This window comes from Sebastes fasciatus, chromosome 23 (assembly GCF_043250625.1).
Source record: "Sebastes fasciatus isolate fSebFas1 chromosome 23, fSebFas1.pri, whole genome shotgun sequence".
NCBI classification, from domain to species: Eukaryota; Metazoa; Chordata; class Actinopteri; order Perciformes; family Sebastidae; genus Sebastes; species Sebastes fasciatus.
Window position 1 is genome coordinate 1,329,321 of NC_133817.1, and position 25,113 is coordinate 1,354,433.

The 25,113-nt window shown below is 41.8% G+C and overlaps 2 protein-coding genes and 1 long non-coding RNA gene across 3 annotated transcripts in view; 2 read left to right on the forward strand and 1 right to left on the reverse strand.

The window, feature by feature from the left end:
- The first annotated feature begins 225 nt into the window (after window positions 1-225).
- Window positions 226-12,760, forward strand: LOC141761918 (protein NLRC3-like). Its single transcript, XM_074625604.1, has 9 exons — window positions 226-746; window positions 1,138-1,275; window positions 1,586-1,702; window positions 2,953-3,080; window positions 3,861-6,885; window positions 6,985-8,267; window positions 10,870-11,043; window positions 11,997-12,170; window positions 12,587-12,760. The coding sequence occupies exons 2-5, from the start codon at window positions 1,157-1,159 to the stop codon at window positions 5,645-5,647; spliced, it is 2,151 nt and encodes a 716-aa protein (XP_074481705.1). The 5' UTR covers window positions 226-746; window positions 1,138-1,156; the 3' UTR covers window positions 5,648-6,885; window positions 6,985-8,267; window positions 10,870-11,043; window positions 11,997-12,170; window positions 12,587-12,760.
- LOC141761945 (uncharacterized) overlaps window positions 5,224-25,113 on the reverse strand; it is a 52,744-nt gene continuing 32,854 nt past the window's right edge. The window contains exon 3 of the long non-coding RNA XR_012592670.1: window positions 5,224-5,359. This is a non-coding gene — a long non-coding RNA (uncharacterized LOC141761945). The remainder of the gene's footprint in view (window positions 5,360-25,113) is intronic.
- LOC141761938 (ankyrin repeat domain-containing protein 16-like) lies at window positions 12,767-15,791 on the forward strand. Its single transcript, XM_074625634.1, has 2 exons — window positions 12,767-15,534; window positions 15,652-15,791. Exons 1-2 carry the CDS (start codon window positions 15,206-15,208, stop codon window positions 15,653-15,655), a joined length of 333 nt encoding a protein of 110 aa, XP_074481735.1. The 5' UTR covers window positions 12,767-15,205; the 3' UTR covers window positions 15,656-15,791.

Sequence of the window (25,113 nt, forward strand, 5' to 3'; positions counted from 1 at the left end):
GCCGGGAGGAGGAGGAGGAGTTAAAGGAGCGAGGGCCGGGTGGAGTAGGAGGAGGAGGAGGAGGAGGAGGAGTTAAAGGAGCGAGGGCCGGGTGGAGTAGGAGGAGGAGGAGGAGGAGTTAAAGGAGCGAGGGCCAGGAGGAGTAGGAGGAGGAGGAGGAGGAGTTAAAGGAGCGAGGGCCGGGTGGAGTAGGAGGAGGAGGAGGAGGAGTTAAAGGAGCGAGGGCCAGGAGGAGGAGGAGGAGTTCATATTTAATATAATGTTTGATGTAAAATAAACAAACAGAACTGATTAACATGCGTACTTCAGCTTTCAGATGATGTCCACCACTTCTATGTGACATCTACTGCTGACCTGCTATCTCCCCCTAAAGACCTCCTGGACCCCCTAAAGACCCCCTGGACCCCTAAAGACCCCCTGGACCCCTAAAGACCCCCTGGACCCCCTAAAGAAGACTAAAACGGGTCTACTGTGGGTCTCAGAGGGTTAATTAAGCCTGTTCAAGCCAAGAGAGATTCTTATGAACACATCATGTTAAATAGCTGTGAACACACACACACACACACACACACACACACACAGATGAACTCAGCTGATTTCCAGTAAATGGAGAGAGGAGGAGCTGCACTGACGGTGTGACGCAGGCTCATGAGAACAGAGGGAGGGAACATGAAAGTGAAAGTGTTTAGTTCAGCTCCAGACTCCATTTAGAGATAACGGAGCAGAAGACTGACGACTGAAGCAGGGTGAGTGTTAATCCAACATTGTATTACTTCACTCTCAAAGTGTCTGAGTCAGTTTCCTCCCTGTGGACTGTAGAGGAGAGAAATGTTAGAATGAACTCAACAGTTTGATTCTTCTGTGAACACAAAGTCATGACTGGCTGAATAATCCTCATTAAAGCTGCTGTAAGCCAAGAAAACAAGCAGAGAGGTAAAGAGAAGTGACCAGGTGGAGCGCTGGCTGCTTTATTATACTGTATAGTGTGTGTGTGCGTGTGTGCGTGTGCGTGTGTGTGTGCGTGCGTGCGTGCGTGTGCATGTGGTAGAGAGAGAGGGTGTGTGTTACTTGCTGTTCTCTTGTACTAACTTGTTTCCGTTAAATGCTCACAGTCAGTGTTTCTGTTTGACCTCTCAGACTGACTTCAGATCAGAAGATGGAGGAAGACGAGGACAGAGCAGAGTCTCTAGTCTCCGGTCGTCTGTCTATGAAGAGTGATCGGTCTAAAGGTCTTTCTCTGGACTTCAGTAATGAACCTGGACCCTCAGAGTCAAAGTAAGAGAGCTGCTATTAACTCATTTATAGGACTCATTTTCTCTTTCCTCTTCCAATTTTCTGTTGATTTTGTGTTTCTATTTTAAAATTTCTACTAAAATGTATTTGTTAACTGAAGTTTAACAAACTTTTCTCGACACAAAGAGAATTAAAGCCCCCCCACTCCGTGGTGGAGTGAAGCTCCAAACTTTAAAGCACATTATTGACAGTAGCAGTAGTTTGTGTGTTTAGAGCTACTGAAATGTCTTTGTCATCAGAGAGTTTATCAAGGATTCATGTGATGTGAATAAAATCATCTTGGTGTTTGCAGAGTTCAGTCCAGACCGAGAGCAGAGTCTCCAGTACCCAGCTGTCTGTCTATGAAGAGTGATCGGTCCATAGATGCTATTCTGAACTTCAGTAATGAACCTGGACCCTCAGAGTCAAAGTAAGAGACTGTTTCTACTGTAAGCTGACCTGATGGATGATGATGCATTGAGGATGAAGACTAAATGTTCTGCTAACAGATTTATATTCCTGATGCAGGACTATTAGTGCAGATACTGTTTCAACCTCAGATGGATCTTAGTCTGGGTTTTATAGCCACAAACTACTGATTGTATTTCTGTAACAAAACACCTGAGAACCTCCATTTCACAATTTATCATCAATTTAAATCATGTTTTCATTTAATGTAATGTTTCATTCAAAACTGTGAAATGATCTAAAGATCTGTGACTATTCAAAATCTATAAGAATGAGCTTCAAATGAGTCATTCAGTTTCTCACATTGGTCCTCTAAATCTGTAGTTGGTTTGACTCCTCCTAGAATCAGCTGTTAGGACCTAGTGGGTGTCATCTTGAATCAGTGCACATCAGAACTGTGCAACATGTGGTGAAAAATCACCTGTATAAAGTATTTGCTCACCTTGATCATATGTGTTGATGGTTTGAGTTTGTTCTTTCACTACATGTGTAAAATTTGGTGGAGGAAACATCTGCTCAAAGGTCCACTTACTAATGATCCAGAGCTTTCAGTTGAAAGCTTTGGACTATTTGTAAGTGGACCTTTGAGTTTAGATTCTCTGCACCACATCTTGTTTCTGAAGGTCAAGAACAAACATCTCTGGTATAAAACTATCTGCTGACATGAAATGGTCAAATGTAGATTTGTACCACTTCTGTTTTTAGAATATTTGAATTCATGTCTTCATTTGATAGTTGACAGTAGAAAGTGGCAGAAAACATGTTGACATTAAAAATGAACACCAAGGAACACCAGAGTTACATGCTGTGTGTCTCAGACTGCTGGTCTACCTCAATATTTAGACCACTTCTAACCTCAGTTCATGAGCAAGTTGCAGTTCTTTTATATAGTTATATAGTTTATATAGTTAATTCGCCTCCAAAATAATATCAATGTTTTATAAATGTCCGTTGTTCCTCTTTAATAAAGAAACTTCAGCCAGATCACTAAATGTTTAATAAGACAGTCAGACAGGAAAAGCAGCTAATTCTTGTTTATTAAAGCAGGAGAGTTGAAATAAAGGAACATTTTCATCACAGACTGAATGCTGAATTCACTACCAACACTTTAACTCTTCTCTGAGACCATCTGAGCTTCAGTGTCGGACAAGTCTGGATATTCTTCACCAACAATCAACAAATGATTTTAATAATAAAGTAATGTCTCCACAGAGAGAAGAAGACTCATGCTTCTGTGGAGGAGCTGCTGTCAAAATCCAGAAAAAGACCTCGACTGCAGACCAGTCAGACCAGAACAAGACCTGGACCTCAGACAGCCAGTCAGACCAGCACTGTCCAAAGTAAGACTGTAGATGTGTCTGCTGATGTCTTCATGTCTGGAAACTTGTTGTTTTAATATCCTGACTATTGTTGTGACAACTGTTTCAGATCTTCTCCATCATACATATCTGCTCTGCATCACTTGTACTTAGTTCTCCTTTGAGAGAAAATCTGAACCCAGAAGAAATAATGTTATATTTGTATGTTTTGTTTTTATGATAGCACTCCGTCTTTGCATCAACCAATCAGAATGATGTTTGTTCTCCATCTGCATAGATGAAGATGGAGAACTATTAATCTCTGTAAAGCAACAACATCACTGTTCTATCCCAGACAGACAGACACACTGATGAAAGGGGAGTTATCTTCTTGTCATTGTCGTATAACAATACATGCTCATGGGGGATCTCTTGTTGAGTCTCTAAACTATAGAGTACGGTCTAAACCTGCTCTATATGAAAAGCATCTTAAGATAACTTCTGTTATGATTTGACGCTATATAAACATAAATTGACCTGAACTGAACTGAACAGGAGCCACAGACTTTGAACAACATTATCTTTCCTGCTACAGTCTTCTTCTCTGACTTACAAACACACGTGTGGTCCTGCAGAGCGACACGTTGAAACACTATTACAAATAAATATAGAAATCACGTTGACGTTAGTTTTGACTTCAAGAAGGGATGATGACTTTATAACCTTTACTTCTTTATATGTTCTTATATTGATTATTTTCATATTGGCATTAGAAATAATGAGTTTCTTTGTTTTGTCTTAAACTTTGTTTCTCTCTTTCAGCAGATAGAGGTCTGCAGGAGGTTGTAGATGAACATAAGATCAGTCTGAGGAGGAGATGTGAATGTGTGACTGAAGGAAGTGATGAAAAAGGAAGTGGAACCCTCCTCAACAGGATCTACACTGAGCTCTACATCACAGAGGGACAGAGTGAAGAGGTTAATACCCAACATGAGGTGAGGCAGCTTGAGACAGCTTCCAAGAAGGAGACCCTCCATGACGCTCCAATCAAGTGCCAGGACATCTTTAAAGCCTTACCTGACCAACAGGGACACATCAGAGTCGTTCTGACGAACGGCGTCGCTGGCGTTGGAAAAACCTTCTCAGTGCAGAAGTTCACTCTGGACTGGGCAGAGGGCTTGGAGAACCAAGATGTCAGTCTGGTGGTTCTGCTTTCGTTCAGGGAGCTGAACTTGATCAGAGATGAGCAGTACAGTCTTCTCATGCTGCTCCGTGTTTTCCATCCAACATTACAGAAGGTCACAGCAGAGAAGCTCGCTGTCTGTAAAGTTCTGTTCATCTTTGACGGCCTGGATGAAAGCAGATTTTCACTGGATTTCAAGAACAATGAGGTTGTGTCTGATGTCAACCAGAAGTCATCAGTCAACGTGCTGTTGACAAACCTCATCCAGGGGAATCTGCTTCCCTCAGCTCTCGTCTGGATAACTACCCGACCTGCAGCAGCCAATCAGATCCCTCCTGCATGTGTTGACAGGGTAACAGAAGTACGAGGCTTCACTGACGCCCAGAAGGAGGAGTACTTCAGGAGGAGAGTCAGTGATGAAGAGCTGTCCAGCAGAATCATCTCACACATCAAGATATCCAGGAGCCTCGACATCATGTGTCTAATCCCAGTCTTCTGCTGGATCACTGCTACAGTTCTGGACCACATGTTGACTACAGACCAGAGAGGAGAGCTGCCCAAGACCCTGACTGACATGTACTCACACTTCCTGTTGGTTCAGACAAAGAGGAAGGAGCAGAAGTACGGTGAGGGACATGAGACGAGTCCACAGGAGGCTGACAGGAAAGTTCTTCTGAAGCTGGGGAGGCTGGCGTTTGAACATCTGGAGAAAGGAAACATCATGTTCTACCAAGAAGACCTGGAGCGGTATGGTCTGGATGTCACAGAGGCCTCGGTGTACTCAGGAGTTTGTACAGAGATCTTCAAAAGAGAGAGTGTGATCTTCCAGAAAACCGTCTACTGCTTTGTTCACCTGAGCATTCAGGAGTTTCTGGCTGCAGTCTACATGTTCCACTGTTACACAAACAGGAACACAGAGGTACTGAAGGACTTCCTGGGAAAAACATATGTTCATCCTACCCTGGATGACTTCCTGAAGAGAGCCATGGTGAAATCCCTTGAAAGTAAAAATGGCCACCTGGACCTGTTTGTTCGCTTCCTTCATGGCCTCTCTCTGGAGTCCAACCAGAAGCTCTTAGGAGGTCTGCTGGGTCAGACAGACAACAGTCCAGGAATCATCCAGAGAGCCATCAACAACCTGAAGGAGATGAACAGAGTTAATACCTCTCCTGACAGAAGCATCAACATCTTCCACTGTCTGACGGAGATGAACGACCACTCGGTACATCAGGAGATCCAAGAGTTCCTGAAGTCAGAGAACAGATCAGAGAAGAGACTCTCTGTGTTCCAGTGCTCAGCTCTGGCCTACATGCTGCAGATGTCAGAGGAGGTTCTGGATGAGTTGGACCTGAACAAGTACAACACATCACCAGAGGGACAACGGAGACTGATTCCAGTTGTGAGGAACTGCAGAAAAGCTGTGTAAGTCCAGATGTGATTAACTTTATAGATCAGTGTAGATTAGTAGTTTAGTTCTTAAAATATACACACTATAAATTATTCTTAAATATAATATTCTTATAAGTATTCCACGTGTTTATTACATAAATATGTCAGTTGTATTTTGTCACAGATGTTCTTGAGCTGTTTCAAATGTTGAGTTAAAATGTTTCAGTAGGTTGTGTTTCTAGCTGTCAAGTTAATGAACACTTATTCTATTGATTTATTATAATTGTTACATTTTACAGTTTTTTCTTATTTATCTTTCTGGGTGATGGAGACGACATGTGAACCTGGTAAAACAAATAAAAACAAACAAAGATCAGCTGTCTGGTGGAGCGCTGGGTCTAACCGGTGTAACGGCAGCAACAGAACGTTTGCTGATCCGGCGGGGAGTCGGGGCGGTCCTGGGATCAGAGTCCTGGTGCTGGGGTTTGCACTGGCTGAATTTGAGCTAACTGCTAATGGGGGTACGTCTCCTGGAGCTGCCGCACACTCTACTCCCGGCGAAGCAGCCTCCCGGCGGCGAGGAGGACGAGGTGGGGGTGCTAGTCGATTTCTCGTTTCTGCTTCTTCTGATTTAATCCAGACGGTGCAGTGTCCGTTCAGAGCATGTCTGTTCAGAACGGGCCGAATGCTTGCAGCTTTCTCCAGAACCGCTCGTACAAACAACTTCACACTCGACATTGTGCTTCGTTGGGTCCCGAGCAACACACCTGCCATCCAAAACAAAAACCTAGAAAACGATAATAAATTCAGATTAAGTTCTGAGAAGTTGATGAAAGAAAAGCTGCTAAAATCAGGAAGACACCACAGTAACTGTAGAAAGTAAAATAATACTTTAACACGTTACAGAGACACACGGTAAAATAATACTTTAACATGTTACAGAGACACACGGTAAAATAATACTTTAACACGTTACAGAGACACACGGTAAAATAATACTTTAACACGTTACAGAGACACACGGTAAAATAACACTTTAACACGTTACAGAGACACACGGTAAAATAACACTTTAACACGTTACAGAGACACACGGTAAAATAATACTTTAACATGTTACAGAGACACACGGTAAAATAACACTTTAACACGTTACAGAGACACACGGTAAAATAACACTTTAACATGTTACAGAGACACACGGTAAAATAACACTTTAACACGTTACAGAGACACACGGTAAAATAACACTTTAACACGTTACAGAGACACACGGTAAAATAATACTTTAACATGTTACAGAGACACACGGTAAAATAACACTTTAACACGTTACAGAGACACACGGTAAAATAATACTTTAACACGTTACAGAGACACACGGTAAAATAATACTTTAACACGTTACAGAGACACACGGTAAAATAATACTTTAACACGTTACAGAGACACACGGTAAAATAACACTTTAACACGTTACAGAGACACACGGTAAAATAATACTTTAACACGTTACAGAGACACACGGTAAAATAATACTTTAACACGTTACAGAGACACACGGTAAAATAATACTTTAACACGTTACAGAGACACACGGTAAAATAATACTTTAACACAAGCTCTTTGGTGGATTATGTGTTTTTCAGGAGATGCTTGGACAGATTCAGAAAAGATGGAAATACACAGCTTCCACCAATAACAGCGGTCTGATGAATATATAACAGCAGAATGGTAGAATTCAGACTTTTTAAGAGATCTTATACACACCAAAGATCAATGTTGTGTTTTTAATGCTGAAACACTGATAACATCTTTCTGATGACATTATGTTGAAAATAATGCAACCTTATTGGTTCATTAATTGTGTTTGTGAGCTGAATACGTTTGATGCTCAGAAAAGAGTGTTAATGACAAAACGCCATGCAGTCATCAAAATATCTAATAATATGAATGTTTGATTATGTACAGGTCTAATATTATTACATGATTTGTTTCATTTCTCTACCGTTTGGCAGCAGTCACTGAATTTTCCCATTTATGGACGTGAACCTGACAGCAGCAGGTAGCAGCAAAGAGAGGTCATCTTTATCAACTGTATTATTATTACTTATTCACTGAGTTTTAAAAATGCTTTTCTAATCAAGAAGGCCTCATGCTAACTTTGTGGAGACAGACCTGGGATCAGATCACACTGACAGACTGGACATTAGGAAAGCCTCAATGTAACTACATGTTCTCTCTCTTCATCTGCAAGATTAAAGAAAAACAAAGATTAAAAGTCTGCAGGTTTGAGAGAGAGTGATGAGAATTATTGTTTCATGTCAAACAGTGAGATAAGATTAGCTGAACCACTGATGTGAGGAGCAAATGTTAATCAAAGAAGTATATATCAAACTGTTTAGTCATCAAATGCATGAAGTAAATATAAACTGTCCTCTTTCATAACAACATATTTTTTAATTTTTGTGTCATCACAGACTTTTTCACTGTGACCTCTCAGCTACTCACTGGGAAGTTGTGGCCTCAGCTCTGAAGTCCAACCCTTCCCATCTGAGAGAGCTGGACCTGACTGACAACAACAACCTGAAGGATTCAGGAGTGAAGCTGCTTTCTGCTGGACTGGAGAGTCCAAACTGTAGACTGGAGACTCTGAGGTCAGTTCACTGACTGTAGTTTATGTAGTTTGTACACAAACTCTCTACGCACACAGCAGAAGCTTCAGTTGGTTGCAATCTCCTTACGTCACCGCTAGATACCGCCAGATCCTCCACACTGGACCTTTAACAACAAACCTTATTTTAGGCTTCTAACTAAAAACCCATTGACCTCCAGACGAGGGAACAGGAAGTGCTAAAATTCTAACTCATCTCTGGGTTTTAGGACTCATTCCTGTAGCTCTCTATTTGAACATGTCTAAAGGTGCAGCACTCTTCAACAAACACGTATTGCACCAACTTAAAGGCACATAAGTGATGATTATGAACGACACCATCTAATCAGAGGTTTCTATGGTTCTAAGTTATTCCCACGTTCTTGTTGACAGCAGATCTAACTGTGCTCTGTTTTCATGTCAGCATTGTCTAATTATTTGAAGCCACAGACATTTAGATTGCATCAAAAACCAAATAAATATTCTGCATCAGAAACATCTTTGCAGGTTCATATTTTTCTCAAGTCTATCTGAATACAATACTCACATGTTCATATGTACATTCAAAGAGTTATTGATGTCTGTCATCATTCCTTCTGTCTGTGAAGCAATCCCCGTTTAACCTGAGTGTTACGAGATGAGGACTAAATCCACCGTCTTGTTCTGTGTAAAATGACCTGTAAAGTTGATCTTAAACTAATCGGAGGCTTCAGCAGTCTGAGTTAGACGTATTAGGGCTGGGTGACTTGGACTAAATCAAATATCACAATATTTTTGACCAAATTCTTCGATATCGATATTGCGACGATATTGTAGGATTGACCATTGGTGCTTTCACAAATTATTTAGACAATGAGGTTTTTGATAAATAATCATCAGTAATGTGGATCTCATGACGAAGTGTAAATGACAAATAATAGAACAGCTAGAACAGTCTGGTAAGTTCAGATAATTACATCACTTTATTGAAATGTAGCCTTTAAAACCAGGAAAAGACGACACTGATGCCATATCATGATAAAACAATATCCAAAATCTAAGATGATATCTCGTCTCATATCACGATATCGATATAATATGGATATATTGCCCAGTCTTAGTATGTATCCAATCAGTATGTAGTGTTTGACAGTTTCCTTGTTGAGCTGCAGGAGGATTAGAAACTCAGAGAGGGATTTTGGTACTAAACAGTCTGTAACTTTGGTAAACACTAGGGGCGGGAAAAAAAATCGATTCACCTTTGTGTCGCAATTTTTTCATTTCGATTTATAGAAATGTTTTTTTTAATGCCAGAATCGATATATTTGCTCCATTTGAGTCTATGTGGAGGTAGAAGGAAGTTACCGCTTTTATTGTTGTAGTCTGAGTAACGTGACTTCATATCTGTTCCAACCAAAACAAACCGCAGCGAGCCGAAACCAGAAAGTATAAACCGTTGGAGGGTCAGCGTGGATACGACCTGCACCCTCACATGTTAAATCCAGCGTGGTAAACACTACACATCCAGTAAAGGATGGAAACACTTTGGGTTTCACACATTGACAGGAAAAGCAGAGCTAGACATCACGGCTAAAGCTGCATGCTGACTCTGTCACGGACAGGAAACGTTATCGTATGGCGGTAACGTGGCGGTGGAGCTGACCGTCGCTCTCATCTCCGTGGTCAAATGGGCTGATGCTACAACTGTAGAGCACCCAGATACTGACATTTATGTTAAATGTATTTAGCCTTTGATTTTTGGGCTTTGCTGGAAAAAATTTAATAAATACTTCCTGACAATGACTGATATATTTGACTTCAGGACATCTCTGACTACATACATGCTGGAAATCAAACAATTTTACTGCATTCATTTAGATATTTTCCAAATTAAAAGTCCCTAGAAGTGTATGAGTCAACTTTTTCCCATGGTCTAGTGTTAAAAACAGTTAACAAAAATCACAATAAATTGTAATATCGAATCACAATACTTAAAAATCACAATACATATTGAATTAGGGGATAGTTGAATCGTCCCAGCCCTAGTAAACACTCACTTGATTTGTTGGACTCAGACTGCTGAATCTTCATATTAGTGTCAGTTGAACTTATGAAGTCATTTCTTACAGTGTAGTTGTGTTATGAAGGGACCACTTCACAGGAGGAATGATTACTGCCACCAATAACTCTTTTAATGTACATATGACATGTGGCTGTTGTTTATAGACACACTTGAACAAATGTGGACCTTTCCTGTAAATGACATAAACCTGCTAAGCTCCCAGATACAGTGAGAAGAAGGCCATGTAATAAATGAAGTAATGAAGTCCAACAAGTCTGATTTGATATTGATCCTCTAATTCCAGACTTGACTGAGATCAGCAGCATGTTATTGATGTGTGTTGACATGAACAGCTGTATGAATGTGGTGGTGACATCTGGATGATGTCTGTAGAAGGCTGACATTATGATGATCCACAATGACAAAATGACAAAGTCACTCTACTCATTTTAGGGAAAAGATCATTGATTAGGACATAGTGATGTTGAGCTACACATTTAAAACCTGAACACATCTGATTGGATTATAAAGTGATTTTTATCTTCATCATTTATTCTTTATTCAGATTGTGGTGGTGCAGTTTGTCAGAGATCAGCTGTGCTTCTCTGGCCTCAGCTCTGAAGTCCAACCCCTCCCATCTGAGAGAGCTGGATCTGAAATACAACGACCTGAAGGATTCAGATGTGAAGCTGCTGTCTGATCTTGTGGAGAGTCCACACTGTAGACTGAAGACTCTGAGGTCAGTAGAGGGTCAGAGTCGGTCCATGCTGGTTTCAGCAGTATTGTTGTGATGTGTTTCCTCCGTTAAGCTGTGAGAGGAGAACGGTGACACACAGAGAGAGAGAGAGAGAACAGTCAGCCAATCAGATCAGCCAGAAGCTTGTTGTGATCATGTGTTAGAGTTGATGTGAAGAAGATGTTGTTGTTGTGTTCATGTCTCCAGGAAAAACACTGAGTATCTTAATGCTAAAGTCCATTTTCTTCTTCAGTGGTTTAGTCCATTGACTGTGGCAGAGCATTGTTGAGCTACACATTTAAAACCTTCATATATCACAACACCTGACTTCATCATGTTAAAATAAATTATAAAAGAAACATAAATATGAAGAATAAATAAATAATCTCTGTTTCAGCTATCAGACAATAACAAATATATTCACTATTTACTTTTTCTATAAATGTTATGAAGCTTTATGATTCTTTTACTGACTGAAGAGTTTAAACTGAAGATGCTTTGATTTTATGACTCAACTATTCCTATAATATATATTGTAGATGAGTTTTGTTCACATTTCCCCAAAATCCATCCTGACATATTTGACATCTTTAGAAACTTTGAGATGTTGAGTTGAATCTTGAATCAGTTTCTGTGGTTTTTATTTATGTTTGGCTGCTCAACATGAGTTTGTATAGATGGATCCACTGGTGGAGCTGTCAGAGTTTAAGAGGTGAAGTCACTACGTCTTTATTGAAGTAGCAGCACGTTGTCATTAATATTAATGAGAGCTCTGTTTCACTGTTTGTGTTTGACAGTTTTTAACCTGCATCCTGTTGGCTTCAGGTGTTTGGAGTTTACATTTTCTAAACTTCTACGTTCTAAACCTTCTTCAGCTCTGAACACATTATTAAACATTGAATGATTTCAAGCAGGAACGTTGTCTTCTAAACTTACATCATTTATTCTTTATTCAGATTGAGGAGCTGCAGTTTGTCAGAGATCAGCTGTGCTTCTCTGGCCTCAGCTCTGAAGTCCAACCCCTCCCATCTGAGAGAGCTGGATCTGAGAAACAACAACCTGAAAGATTCAGGAGTGAAGTTGCTGTGTGGTTTTCTGGAGAGTCCACATTGTAGACTGGAGACTCTGGGGTCAGTTCACTGACTCTCTGTTACTGTTAGATATCTTATGTTTCTTAAAGAAAGTGTAGAAAATGTCCACTGTTAGTTGTTAAAGTAAATGAATGTTTATCATTGTTGGTAAATGGTCACATCTGGATACAGAAGATCCTCTGAACTAATATTGGTTCTAAATTGATCAAGTTTACTTCATGAAGTAGAAATATTTCTCTGGTTTCTGTTTGTTTCAACGTGTTCCACAAATAATGTCTGATCATTGATATTGATCCTTCAGCACACACACATAGATGAACACAGAGATCAGCAGCATGTTATTGATGTGTGTTGACATGAACAGCTGTATGAATATTGATGTGACATCTGGATGATGAACACATCTGATTGGATTATAAAGTGATTTTTATCTTCATCATTTATTCTTTATTCAGATTGAGGTTCTGCAGTTTGTCAGAGATCAGCTGTGCTTCTCTGGCCTCAGCTCTGAAGTCCAACCCCTCCCATCTGAGAGAGCTGGATCTGAGAGTCAACGACCTGAAGGATTCAGGAGTGAAGCTGCTGTCTGATCTTGTGGAGAGTCCACACTGTAGACTGGAGACTCTGAGGTCAGTAGAGGGTCGGAGTCGGTCCATGCTGGTTTCAGCAGTATTGTTGTGATGTGTTTCCTCCGTTAAGCTGTGAGAGGAGAACGGTGACACACAGAGAGAGAGAACAGTCAGCCAATCAGATCAGCCAGAAGCTTGTTGTGATCATGTGTTAGAGTTGATGTGAAGAAGATGTTGTTGTTGTGTTCATGTCTCCAGGAAATAAAGCTGGATTACAGCTGACAGCATCACAACATGTATAGAGACAGTGGTCCTCATCCATCAAACTGTCGTACCATCAAATCTGATCAGAAAGTCTTTGTTCTCTCATTGATCAGTTCATCTCTGTCACAGCTCTGAGATCAGTCTGACTGAAGCCTCAGATCACTGGCTCTTATTTCATAGAACCGTGGTTACATTTAGTAACCATGATGTGGTCTGCCCATAGAGCTATTAAAGGAGGGTAACGGGATGAGGGTGTGGAGGTTTAGTGTCTTTATTAACTCCTTCCAGTCACTAGGAGCAGCACACTGGAATGAGTGAGGACCAGAGGAGGTGCAGACTTTAGGAACGACCACACTGATGAATTAGTTAGAAGATAAATTGCGGTTCCTGTTGGAGATATTGAGTAGTGAGCGGAGATATGGAGGTTGGTTCTGCTAATGATAGTTTTATAAATGAACTGTGTGCTGCATCAGTGACTGACAGCTGATGAAGGGAGTCTCTGTAAACACTGATTCATGACTTCTGTTCTCTTCTTCTCTCATCAGATGGAGGTGGGTGAGTGAGTGATCAGAAACGTGGATGTGTTGAGAGGATCAGCCGTGTCCTGATGATCCACAGAGGTTCACCACCTGGACCTGCATCTGATTTTGTCTTTTTTTATTCATTCATATATTCTGAACCCAAAGTGCCTCTGCAGAATAGTTCAGTTCATGACAACATAACTGTAGATGAACACATTTAAATAGATCTCTCTGCTCTGCTTTGTGTCGCAGCTCCACCCTGTGGAACGATGGAGTTTTGCTGTTTACTTCCACATATTTCTAAATAAGTTAATAAAGTTACCCTATTAAAACCGAGCCCTCAGGAAGAGCGTCTGCATATGACATGATAACTGACTGACAGGTAAACATGACACAGGTAGATGTGATTACTGTGGACAAGAGGAAACGGTGGAGCATGTCATGTTGCATTGTGGGAGATATGAGGAAGAAAGAAGGCCTCAAAGAGATTAAAGTACACTTTGATTTAATAGATATTTGTAATGGAAAATGACATTGTATGTAATGATGTCTCTTTATGCAACAGTGGAGAGTTCCTGTCTGTGTGCTCTTCATCTCATGTAGTGGGAAAGTACTGAGTGTTGACTTTTACTGGGACACTGTCTGAGTAAAACAACTCCTTTTCTCACAGTCCCTGTTGTAGATTTCTATATAATCACATTGTAATAATCTCCTGCAGTGCACTCTTCTGCAGACTTTGTGTGACTCTGTATAACCAGTGCCTCTTCTTGCAAGAATAAAATACAACAAAGACATTTCATCTGTTTGAGATCCTTATTTCAACGTTCATTAGGACTCATCTCGGAATATTGACAGAATTTCCATTACATATTCTACAAAAGAACTCACTAAATGAGTGTTATAGAACATTATTTCAGTATCTTAGACTAATTAATATGATTGGAAAAATATGAGGTTGTTTGTTTTCTTTTTCTTTTCTTTCTTTTTTTGGGATATAGTAATTATTAGCCAGAATGATCCACACTCCTTCCTTTGGGTTCCTGCACACATAGGGGTGGAAGGAAATGAGAATGCAGATATATTGGCCAAACAATCATTAAAACGACACTTAATTGACATACAAATACCGTTAAGTAAAGCAGAGGTTAAAACTACTAGGACTACATGCACAAAACCTGGCAAGAATACTGGGACTTTAGTGACACAGGGAGACATCTGTACAGTATTCAGACACATGTAGGAGCTGGTGGAAGAGATGGTCATTACCCGTCTGAGAATAGGACATACAGGATTAAACCAAACACTCCATAGAATAGGCAAGCACCAAACTGGACTATGCACGCACTGTAATAAACCAGAAACTGTCAAACATGTTCTTATAGAGTGCAACAAATATGACGAAGAAAGAAGGGAATTGATATCAGGAGTAGATGATGGAAATATTACAATCTGCTAGGAAAGACATCTAAGAAAGTACACAATCTTCTAATTAATTACTTAAGGGCAACAGAAATAATGGAGAGAATTTAATTAATATTATTATTATTTTTATTATTATTAATAATAATTATTAATTTTTATTTTATTATTTTATTTTATTTTATTTTATTTATTTATTTATTTTTTCCAGCTTGACTATTTTCTGTCATTTTGACCAGAAAGTGTCTTTTTGTAGTTGGTGCTGCAGCCTTTAACCTTTAATCTTTAACCTCTAACCAGCATGGATGAGAACACTTTAAAGCAGCTGGTGAAGCTCACTCAGGATGGACAGGTTGACTCTCTGCAGAGACTGATGAGCAGCTCTGAGGTTCAGTCTGTCAGCAGGAGACACTTCGGTCGGTCTGGGGACACCCTGCTGCACTATGCTGCCAGGAGAGGACACCTGGACATGCTGCAGTATCTCATAAAGCAGGTGTGCATGGATGTGGAGCTGCACAACAACGACTACAAGAGGCCTCTGCACGAAGCTGCTTCCATGAGCCACCAGGCCTGTGTTAGCTACCTTCTGCAGGAAGGAGCCAACGTGGACAGTCTGAAGAAAGCTGACTGGTGAGGATGATTAATGCATGTTAAACCAGGGAGCAGATAATAGAAAAAGAAATGTTGTGTATGCATGCAGCGCCCTCTGTTGGCTTTAAATATGCCTTATTTTGCTGTGTGCATCAGCTGAACCTCATCATGCAGCAGGCAACATCACACATCCCCAGAGACTCAGGGGGCTTTGTGAGGATGCTTGAAGACGAGGCTTTCTGTGTTTTCCTGACATTGTTCCATAAGATCATGCCACAGGTGGACATGCTTTTCAACCAGCTGCAGAAGAGGAACATGGACCCTGTCTTCATCAGAGCACTGGTCCAGAGGTTCACAGACAGCATGCTAACCATCAGATAAATAACTCCCAGATATTTACTATTAGCTGATAAAGCTGTTGTTAGAAAGATGAGTTGCTCACTTCCAACAGTCTGTAAAAGCCTGAATGTGCCTTGTCATCAAAGTGAATGAACATCATAGAAAAGCACATCACAATAATATCTGTTTAGAAGTTTAAAAAGGAAAGAGACAATCAGAGTTGGATAATAATGCAGGTAAAGTAGTTATTAAACACAATCCACCAGGTCAGCTTCTAGAAGAGGCCTAGTTGTTATTGAAGATGAATTTAATTGTTATGCAGACTATACGCAGGCTAAATGCACAGCAGAATAACACTACATTGCATCTGGATCATGAATGTAATATAAAAAAAAGTGAATTATATAACCATACTGTAAACAACAGTGAGTATATTGCACACAATGAATAGAATTGCACATGGATCCAGTTCTCTTTCTACATCCATGATTAAAACCAATACCAGCCATTTCTCATATTATAGAAGATAAATATTTGCTTGTAACAAACAGAAAGAATGAGATAAACTCTGAATTCAGTCGAGGCTTCACTTCAGTTTCTCAACTGACTACAAACAGATTACGTCTGGATTTAGGTGTAAAGTCAGCTCCTTCATATTTAATATGTTTGATGTCAAATAAACAAACAGAACTGATTAACATGCGTACTCTAGATTTTATATTCACTAATCATGTCCGTACAGGAGGATTCCAGTTTCATGTGTGACTCTGCCAGTTTTCACGTTACATGACTGAACACAGACACATAAAGTCGCCCGTGGAGCTTCTTCCCTCAGAAATCCGTGTTGAAGCGGTCGTTCTCACCACCGTTCATGTTCTGTTGTTCCTGCTGGAGCTGCTTTCTGCCAGCAGATGTCACCGTTCCCTCTGTTTTAGCACAAAGGAGGTTTATCAGAATGGATGCAGTGAACACTGAACTGATGCTGTGAATGCTTTCTTCCTGACTGACTTGGTGTTGTAAAGGTTAAGTGTCATCATGATGTAGTTAAACTGGATTTAAAATGATGGAAACTGGATTTGAAATTAAACTCGGCACACAAGTTTCACAAACGTCCACTTGGACTCAAGTATGACCTGATTAGAGTTTGCTGGTCAAAGGTCAAAGGTCACTGTGTCCTCAGAAAACACATTTTTGGCCATGACTCAAGAATTCATCTGCTAATTATGACACTTTCACACAGATGTTAATTATGATGAAATGATGAAGTGATGACATTTTGGACAGACGTGGATGTAAACTGTAACTTGACTGGTTGGGGGAGGCAGACAACCGTGAGGCGGGAATTCTAGTTTCTTTCTTTTTGAAGACAAAACAAGTTTATTTATTCCATCAATGTTTAAGTATTTTGAGTTAACTCATTTTAAAATAAGTTATCTAACTTTGTGATATCAACAAAGAAACGTAGCTAACGTTAGTGTTAACGGACACTTTCACTTTTTAAAACTTCAACATGTTTCTGTGGTTTTCTGTCCACATTTTAAGATGAACTAATATCTGTTACTGCTCTGGACAGTGAACTCATCATCGTAGTAAAGATGAGACTGCAGCTATTCTGTCATATTAGTATTCAACAGAACCTCTTTAACATCTCACACAGTAAATGAAAGTTGACAGTGTATATATATATATATTTATATATACATATATATATATGTATATGTATATGTATGTTACGTTACTGTGTGTGAGAGTGCAGATTAAGTAGACAGCGAGTCGGCTCAACGGTGTAGTAACGTAGTCCGTTTATTATCATGACCCGGAAGTGTTCACACATAGAAGGTCCGTGTAACATCCTCTAATGTAACCTCACTATAGTTCCACTTAACAGAACACCTCCCCTTTTAAGTAAGAACACCACCCTCTTTTAACATCTTCAACTCTGCTGTAATAACATCCTCTTACAGGTATCTTAGCACTAAACTCAGACATTAACCTCTGAAACACCTAGAATGTCTTATCACATTTTTCTAACCTTAATAAACATTTTTCTAACATTCCTAAACAGAAAATAGAAAACATTTATTTCCAACAATTTTCCCTTTTCTTTCCCCCCCCCACCCAGTAACTCACTTACAAGTCCATACGCACAGGTGGGCGTGACACTCGGCCTGAGCTAGTCACGTATTGTGTGTTTGTTTCTTGAGTGTGTGTCTCTGTGTTAACTGGCTCTGCGGGTGTGACAGGTGTATCAGGTGGTGTTGACTGCACTTGTGGATGGTTTACTGTGTGAACCTGTGTGCGGTTTCTCCTGACCTGTCCTTCATCAGTGTCAATAATATAAGATCTGGGTGTTGTGGCATGTTGAACAACTGTCCCTGGTCTTTTCTCTTTTGCCAGCCATACATTTTGGCCAGCCTGCAGTGGTGGCAGAGGGCGGGCTCTGTGCCGCAGGTTGTAGTTGCGTCGTTGGTTCTCCTTTGCGCGCTTCTCTGACTTCCTGAACCCTCTGATATTCGGCCAGCGGGGATGAAGACTCGCTGGGAGCTGTGGTATGGTGGTACGCAGCTGTCTCCCCATGAGGAGTTGTGAGGGTTTCTCTTTCAGGCCAGTATGGCCCCAGCTCAGGAGGGAGGGCGTGTTTCTCAGGCCACTCAGTCTGACAGTACTCGATGAGCTTTGCACATGTAGGGTCAGCTGCCTGTTTCTCTTGGATTCCCTTTAATCTTGCCTCTGTAGCAGGAAGGCTATGGACGACAGCGTCCACAAACACTTTGACTTCTGCCTCATTGTCTTTTTCATCTTGTGTGAACATGTGTTTCACCGGGGCTCTTGATAACGTGTCCGCTGTTATCAAGCGTTTACCGGGCACATGCACGATGTCCAAGGTGAACTTCATCAGCCTCAGTCGAAACCTCAGCACTCTGGGCGGGAGCTCATCTAGTGCCTTTGTACTCAGCAGTGGCACTAGAGGCTTATGATCCGTCTCTAGTTGGAACTGCAGTCCCAGCAGATAGGGTGACAGGCGCTCACATGCCCATGTAGCTGCCAAAGCCTCTTTTTCGATCTGTGCATAATGTTTTTCAGCCTCGGAGAGACCTCTGGAGATGAACACAATTGGTCTCCATGTCCCATCTGTTTGTCGTTGATTCAGGACCCCCCCTAAGCCATAGGACGAGGCATCAGCTGATACGCATGTCTCTGCTATCGGTGAGTATGGAGCTAGCACTCGTGGTGAACTCAGCTCATTTTTCAGTCTCTGAAATGACTCTTTTTGTGGCGCCTCCCAGCACCACTCATTTTTCTCATTGAGCAGATCTTTGATTGGTCGCGTGTATGATGCAAGGTGGGGTAGAAACTTGCCCAGATAGTTGGCCATCCCCATCACTCTCCTTACTCCTTCGACCCCGGTAGGTTCAGGCATCTCCATAATAGCTCTAACCTTGTCTGGATCGGGTGTCACGCCATCTGCTGTGACACGGTGACCCAAGAACATGATGCCGTCTTTGGCGAACACGCATTTTTCATTTAGCGTGAGTCCCTCTTTTTCCAACCTCATCAGGACCTGGTGCAGTCTCTCGTTGTGTTGCTGCATGTCCTCTCCGTACACGACAATGTCGTCCGCATGACACACGACTCCGTCGCAACCCTCCAGCATCAGTGACATGCGACGCTGGAGTTGCTTTGGGGCCGATGAGATCCCGAACGGCAGTCGGTTGAATGCGTAGCGTCCGGATGGGGTGATGAATGTTGTGAGGAGCGAGCTCTCCTCTGACAAGGGGATTTGCCAGAAGCCGGAAGTGGCATCCAGCTTCGTGAAGACTTTCGCCCCAGCCAACATGGCTAGTGTGTGGTCGACTGCTGGGAGTATGTGTCTCTCTCGCCGCACCCACTTGTTCAGGTGTGTTAGATCCACACACAGCCGTATCTTTCCTGGCTGCGCCTTCGGTGCCACAACCATACCAGCGCACCATGGTGTGGGTTGGGTCACTTTGGAGATCACTCCCATGTCCTCCATGCGATTCAGTTCTGCTCTCACTTTATCATGCATGGGCAGGGGCACCCGACGTGGCGATGACAGAGCGTATGGAACCGCCCCTGGCTCCAGCTCGATCTTGTAGGGCTCCTTTAATTTCCCCAAACCGGAAAACACTGCGGGGTACTGCGCTTTAAAATCCTCCTGATGTGCCTGCACTGTGCAGACACGCTTTATCAGGGCAAGAGCTTTTAATGCAGGAAGACCCAGTAGTGGCTTGGACAGCCCAACAACAACATAAATGTCCTGTTCTGTTGTTTTACTTTCAAAGTTCAACTTGCCTTTGAAACGTCCTTTAACGTCCAGTTTGTGATTTCCTGGTCCATACAGCACTTTTCCTGGCGGCTGCAGTGTCCCGTGACTTTTGATGGAGTAGGTGCTGCTTGGGATTGCTGTAACAGTGGCTCCAGTATCCAGTTTAAAAACAGTATTTTCCCTGTTCAGCTGCAACAGTTCCATCCACTCCTCCTCCTCATCAGAGCACATTTCTCCCAGGAAAGCAAAATCCTCCTCATTGCTCCCTGTCTGTACATCTGTGATGCCGCCGCTTGACCTGCATTTCTTTGCAAAGTGTCCTTTTTTATGACACTTCCTACACTCGGCATCCTGAGCAGGGCAGTCTTTCCAGAAATGTTTTTTCATTTGTCCACACCTGCTGCATCCTGATGACGGTGTGTCAGTTTTTCCTTTCACCGTCCTTGGTACCTTATTGTACTTTTTGTGTACAGCCTCCACATGTCCTGTCGTCTGCTCTGTCCCCCGCAGCACAGGCTGTTGCTTTTTCACCGCTGCACTCTGCCTCCCTCTCGTCATGGCCTTTCCCAATGTCAAATCAGCTTAGCATCTCTTATGCCGACACCAACTCGGTCCCTGATTAACTGGTCTCTCAGAGCCCTGAGCTCACAGTGTATGTACCGCCGTTATGAAAGCCTCCAGCTCTCACCCGGCTCTTGACTCCTCCGGTTGAAGCGTGCTCGCTTACGGTAAGCGTATTGCCTCATTTCCGGTTGCCTCATTTCCGGTTGCCTGTCTTTCTGTGTGCTGCTGTGTTCTGTAGCTGCTCTAGCACATCCAGGGCAATATAGTTATATACTCTTCATTACAGCGGATAATTACCCGCTACATTTATATCTACACTAGTTCTGCTTAAGCACTCACACCTCACTCCTCTTTAGAGACTTAACCACACATTTTCAGCTCGGCTAACGCTAGCTGGGCTATCGTACCGTAGCATAACAGTAGCTTAGCAGTAGCTTAGCCGTTAGCGATGGCTTCTCCTCTCCCCTGCTCTCCTGTTCTCTCTCCTTCTCCTGCTCTCCCCTGCTCTGTGTGTCTTATGTTTAGTTATTCCTCTGCCTCCTTTAGAGCTAATGGTACATGTATTAGGTGTAGTGCATTCGCTGCATTGGAGGCGAGGGTTAGCGAGTTAGAAGCCCGGTTCTGCACTTTAGCTTTAGCTTCTTCTGTAGTTAGCCAGCCCCTAGCCGGTGCAGACCGGCCAAGCTTAGCTTCTGCTAGCCGTCCCCCGGCAACCCCCGAGCAGCCGGGAGGCTGGGTGACTGTCCGAAGGAAGCATAGTCATACCCTGAAGCCCACGGTTAACCACCAACCACTTCACGTTTCTAACAGATATTCCTCACTCAGCGACACACCCGCTGAGAAACCAACTCTGGTTATCGGCAGCTCCATTTTGCGGAACGTGAAGTTAGCGAAGTCAGCTGCCATAGTTAATTGCATCCCGGGGGCCAGAGCGGGCGACATTGAATCTGTTTTGAAACTGCTGGCTAAGGATAAACGTAAATACAGTAAGATTGTTATTCACGTCGGCGGTAATGACACCCGGTTACGTCGATCGGAGGTCACTAAAGTTAATGTCCAATCGGTGTGTGCATACGCAAAAACAATGTCGGACTCCGTAGTTTTCTCTGGTCCCCTCCCCAACTTGACCAGTGACGACATGTATAGCCGCATGAAGTCATTCCACAGCTGGCTGTCGTGGTGGTGTCCAGCAAACGATGTGGGCTTCATTGACAATTGGAACCCTTTCTGGGGAATTCCTGGTCTGATTAGGAGAGACGGCATTCATCCTACTTTGGATGGTGCGGCTCTCTTATCCAGAAATCTGACCAAGATTGTTGGTGGAACAAATCCATGACAAACCAGGGGTCATTCCAGGACGCAGAGCGGTAGTCTTACACACTTCTCTGCGCTTCCATTAGAGCAGTTACCCACCCATAGCTTAACCCCAAACCTAACTGAGACTGTGTCTGCCCCACCTAAATTAATTAAATCAAAAGTAAACAGAAGAGGAGTTAAACATAATAATCTAATACAATCTAACACTAGCACTGCAATAAAGCAACAAAACAGGAGAATTAAATGTGGACTCTTAAATATCAGATCTCTGTCATCTAAAGCTCTACTAGTAAATGATTTAATATCAGATAATCACATTGATTTATTTTGTCTTACTGAAACCTGGCTGTGTCAGGAAGAATATGTCAGCCTAAACGAATCCACTCCCCCGAGTCATATTAATACTCACATTCCTCGAGACACCGGCCGAGGAGGTGGAGTTGCAGCCATCTTCGACTCGAGCCTATTAATAAACCCTAAAACTAAACTAAATTATAACTCATTTGAAAGCCTTGTTCTTAGTCTTTCACACCCAACCTGGAAAGCACTACAGCCAATTTTATTTGTTATAGTGTACCGCGCTCCAGGCCCATATTCTGAATTTCTATCTGAATTCTCAGAGTTTCTATCAAGCTTAGTCCTGAAAACAGATAAAGTCATTATAGTAGGTGATTTTAATATTCATGTGGACGTTGATAATGATGGCCTCAGTACTGCGTTTATCTCTTTATTAGATTCAATTGGTTTCTCGCAGAACGTGCATAAGCCCACTCACCGCTTTAACCACACCCTCGACCTTGTTATGTCATATGGCGTTGAAATTGAACATTTAATTGTTTTTCCACAGAACTCTCTTTTATCAGACCATTATTTAATCACTTTTGAATTCTTATTACTAGACTATACACCATCAGATAAAAGTGTGTACACTAGATGTCTATCCGATAGTGTTGTAGCTAAATTTAAGGAAGCGATTCCATCAGCATTAAATTCAATACCATGTCTCAATATAACAGAGGACTCGTATGTTAATTTTAGCCCTACCCAAATTGATCATCTTGTAGATAGTGCTACAGACTCACTGCGAGTCACACTTGATTCTGTTGCCCCTCTAAAAAAGAAGTTAGTAAAACAAAGGAAGTCAGCTCCATGGTATAACCCTCAAACACGCAAATTAAAGCAAGCATCGAGGAAACTGGAAAGGATATGGCGTTCCACCAAACAGGAAGAATCTCATTTAGTCTGGCAAGATAGTCTTAAAACATATAGGAAGGCTCTCTGTGATGCCAGAGCAGCCCATTACTCATCATTAATAGAGAAAAATAAGAACAACCCCAGGTTTCTATTCAGCACTGTAGCCAGGCTGACAGAAAGTCACAGCTCTATTGAGCCATGTATTCCTACAACCCTCAGTAGTAGTGACTTCATGAGTTTCTTTAATGATAAAATCATAATTATTAGAGACAAAATTAATCACCTCCTACCGTCAACTGGTACCAATTTATCCTCAAACTTAGGAACCTTAGAAACAGCTGTACAACCTGATATATATTTAGACTGCTTTTCTCCTATCGATCTCCACAGATTAACCTCACTGATCTCCTCATCTAAATCATCTACCTGTCTCCTAGACCCTATCCCAACTAAACTGCTTAAAGAAGTTGTACCTCTAGTTAGCACCTCTTTACTGGATATGATCAATGTGTCTTTACTAACAGGCTATGTACCACAGTCCTTTAAAGTAGCTGTAATTAAACCTCTTCTTAAAAAACCCACTCTTGATCCAGAGGTCCTAGCCAACTATAGACCTATATCTAACCTTCCCTTTACCTCCAAAATACTCGAGAAAGTAGTTGCCAGTCAGCTGTGTGACTTTCTACAGAACAATCATTTATTCGAAGATTATCAGTCAGGATTTAGAGTGCACCATAGCACAGAGACAGCACTAGTGAAAATTACAAATGACCTTCTAATGGCATCGGACAAAGGACTTGTCTCTGTACTTGTCTTGCTAGATCTCAGTGCTGCTTTCGACACCATTGACCATGACATCCTATTACAAAGACTGGAACATTTAATTGGCATTAAAGGAACTGCACTAAGTTGGTTTAAGTCCTATTTATCAGATCGATCTCAGTTTGTACATGTCAACGATGAGTCCTCCATGTACGCCAAAGTTAGTCACGGAGTTCCACAGGGTTCTGTACTTGGACCAATTCTATTTACCTTATATATGCTTCCCTTAGGCAATGTTATTAGAAAACACTCCATAAACTTTCATTGTTATGCAGATGATACTCAATTATATCTATCAATCAAGCCAGACGAAACAAACCAGTTAACTAAACTTCAAGCATGCCTTAAGGACATAAAAACCTGGATGACCTGCAATTTCCTGATGTTAAACTCAGACAAAACTGAAGTTATTGTACTAGGCCCTGAGCACCTCCGAAACAAATTATCTAATGATATAGTTACTTTAGATGGCATTGCCCTGGCCTCCAGCACCACCGTAAGGAATCTGGGAGTTGTCTTCGACCAGGATATGTCCTTTAACTCTCACATTAAACAAACCTCACGGACTGCCTTCTTTCATCTACGTAACATTGCGAAGATCAGGCACATCCTGTGTCAAAATGATGCAGAAAAATTAGTCCATGCATTTGTTACCTCTAGACTCGATTACTGCAATTCCCTATTATCAGGCTGCTCCAATAAGTCTCTTAAGACTCTCCAGTTGATCCAGAATGCTGCAGCACGTGTACTGACTAGAACTAGAAAAAGAGATCATATTACGCCTGTATTAGCTTCTCTGCACTGGCTGCCTGTAAAATCCAGAATAGATTTTAAAATCGTCCTCCTCACCTACAAAGCGCTAAACGGTCAGGCCCCATCATATCTTAAAGAGCTCATAGTACCCTACTACCCCACTAGAGCACTGCGCTCACAGAATGCAGGGTTACTTGAGGTTCCTAGAGTCTCCAAAAGTAGAATGGGAGCCAGAGCCTTCAGCTATCAAGCTCCTCTTCTCTGGAACCAGCTCCCAGTTTCAGTCCGGGAGGCAGACACCGTCTCTACATTTAAGAGTAGGCTAAAGACTTTCCTCTTTG

What these genes read in the sequence shown, in the direction of transcription:
- LOC141761918 (XM_074625604.1), top strand. Translation starts at nt 1,157, where the DNA reads ATGGAGGAAGACGAGGACAGAGCAGAGTCTCTAGTCTCCGGTCGTCTG. An exon ending in CCTGGACCCTCAGAGTCAAA is followed by an intron (nt 1,276 to 1,585) that starts GTAAGAGAGCTG and finishes TGGTGTTTGCAG; the next exon opens with AGTTCAGTCCAGACCGAGAG. An exon ending in TCAGACCAGCACTGTCCAAA is followed by an intron (nt 3,081 to 3,860) that starts GTAAGACTGTAG and finishes TCTCTCTTTCAG; the next exon opens with CAGATAGAGGTCTGCAGGAG.
- LOC141761938 (XM_074625634.1), top strand. Translation starts at nt 15,206, where the DNA reads ATGGATGAGAACACTTTAAAGCAGCTGGTGAAGCTCACTCAGGATGGA.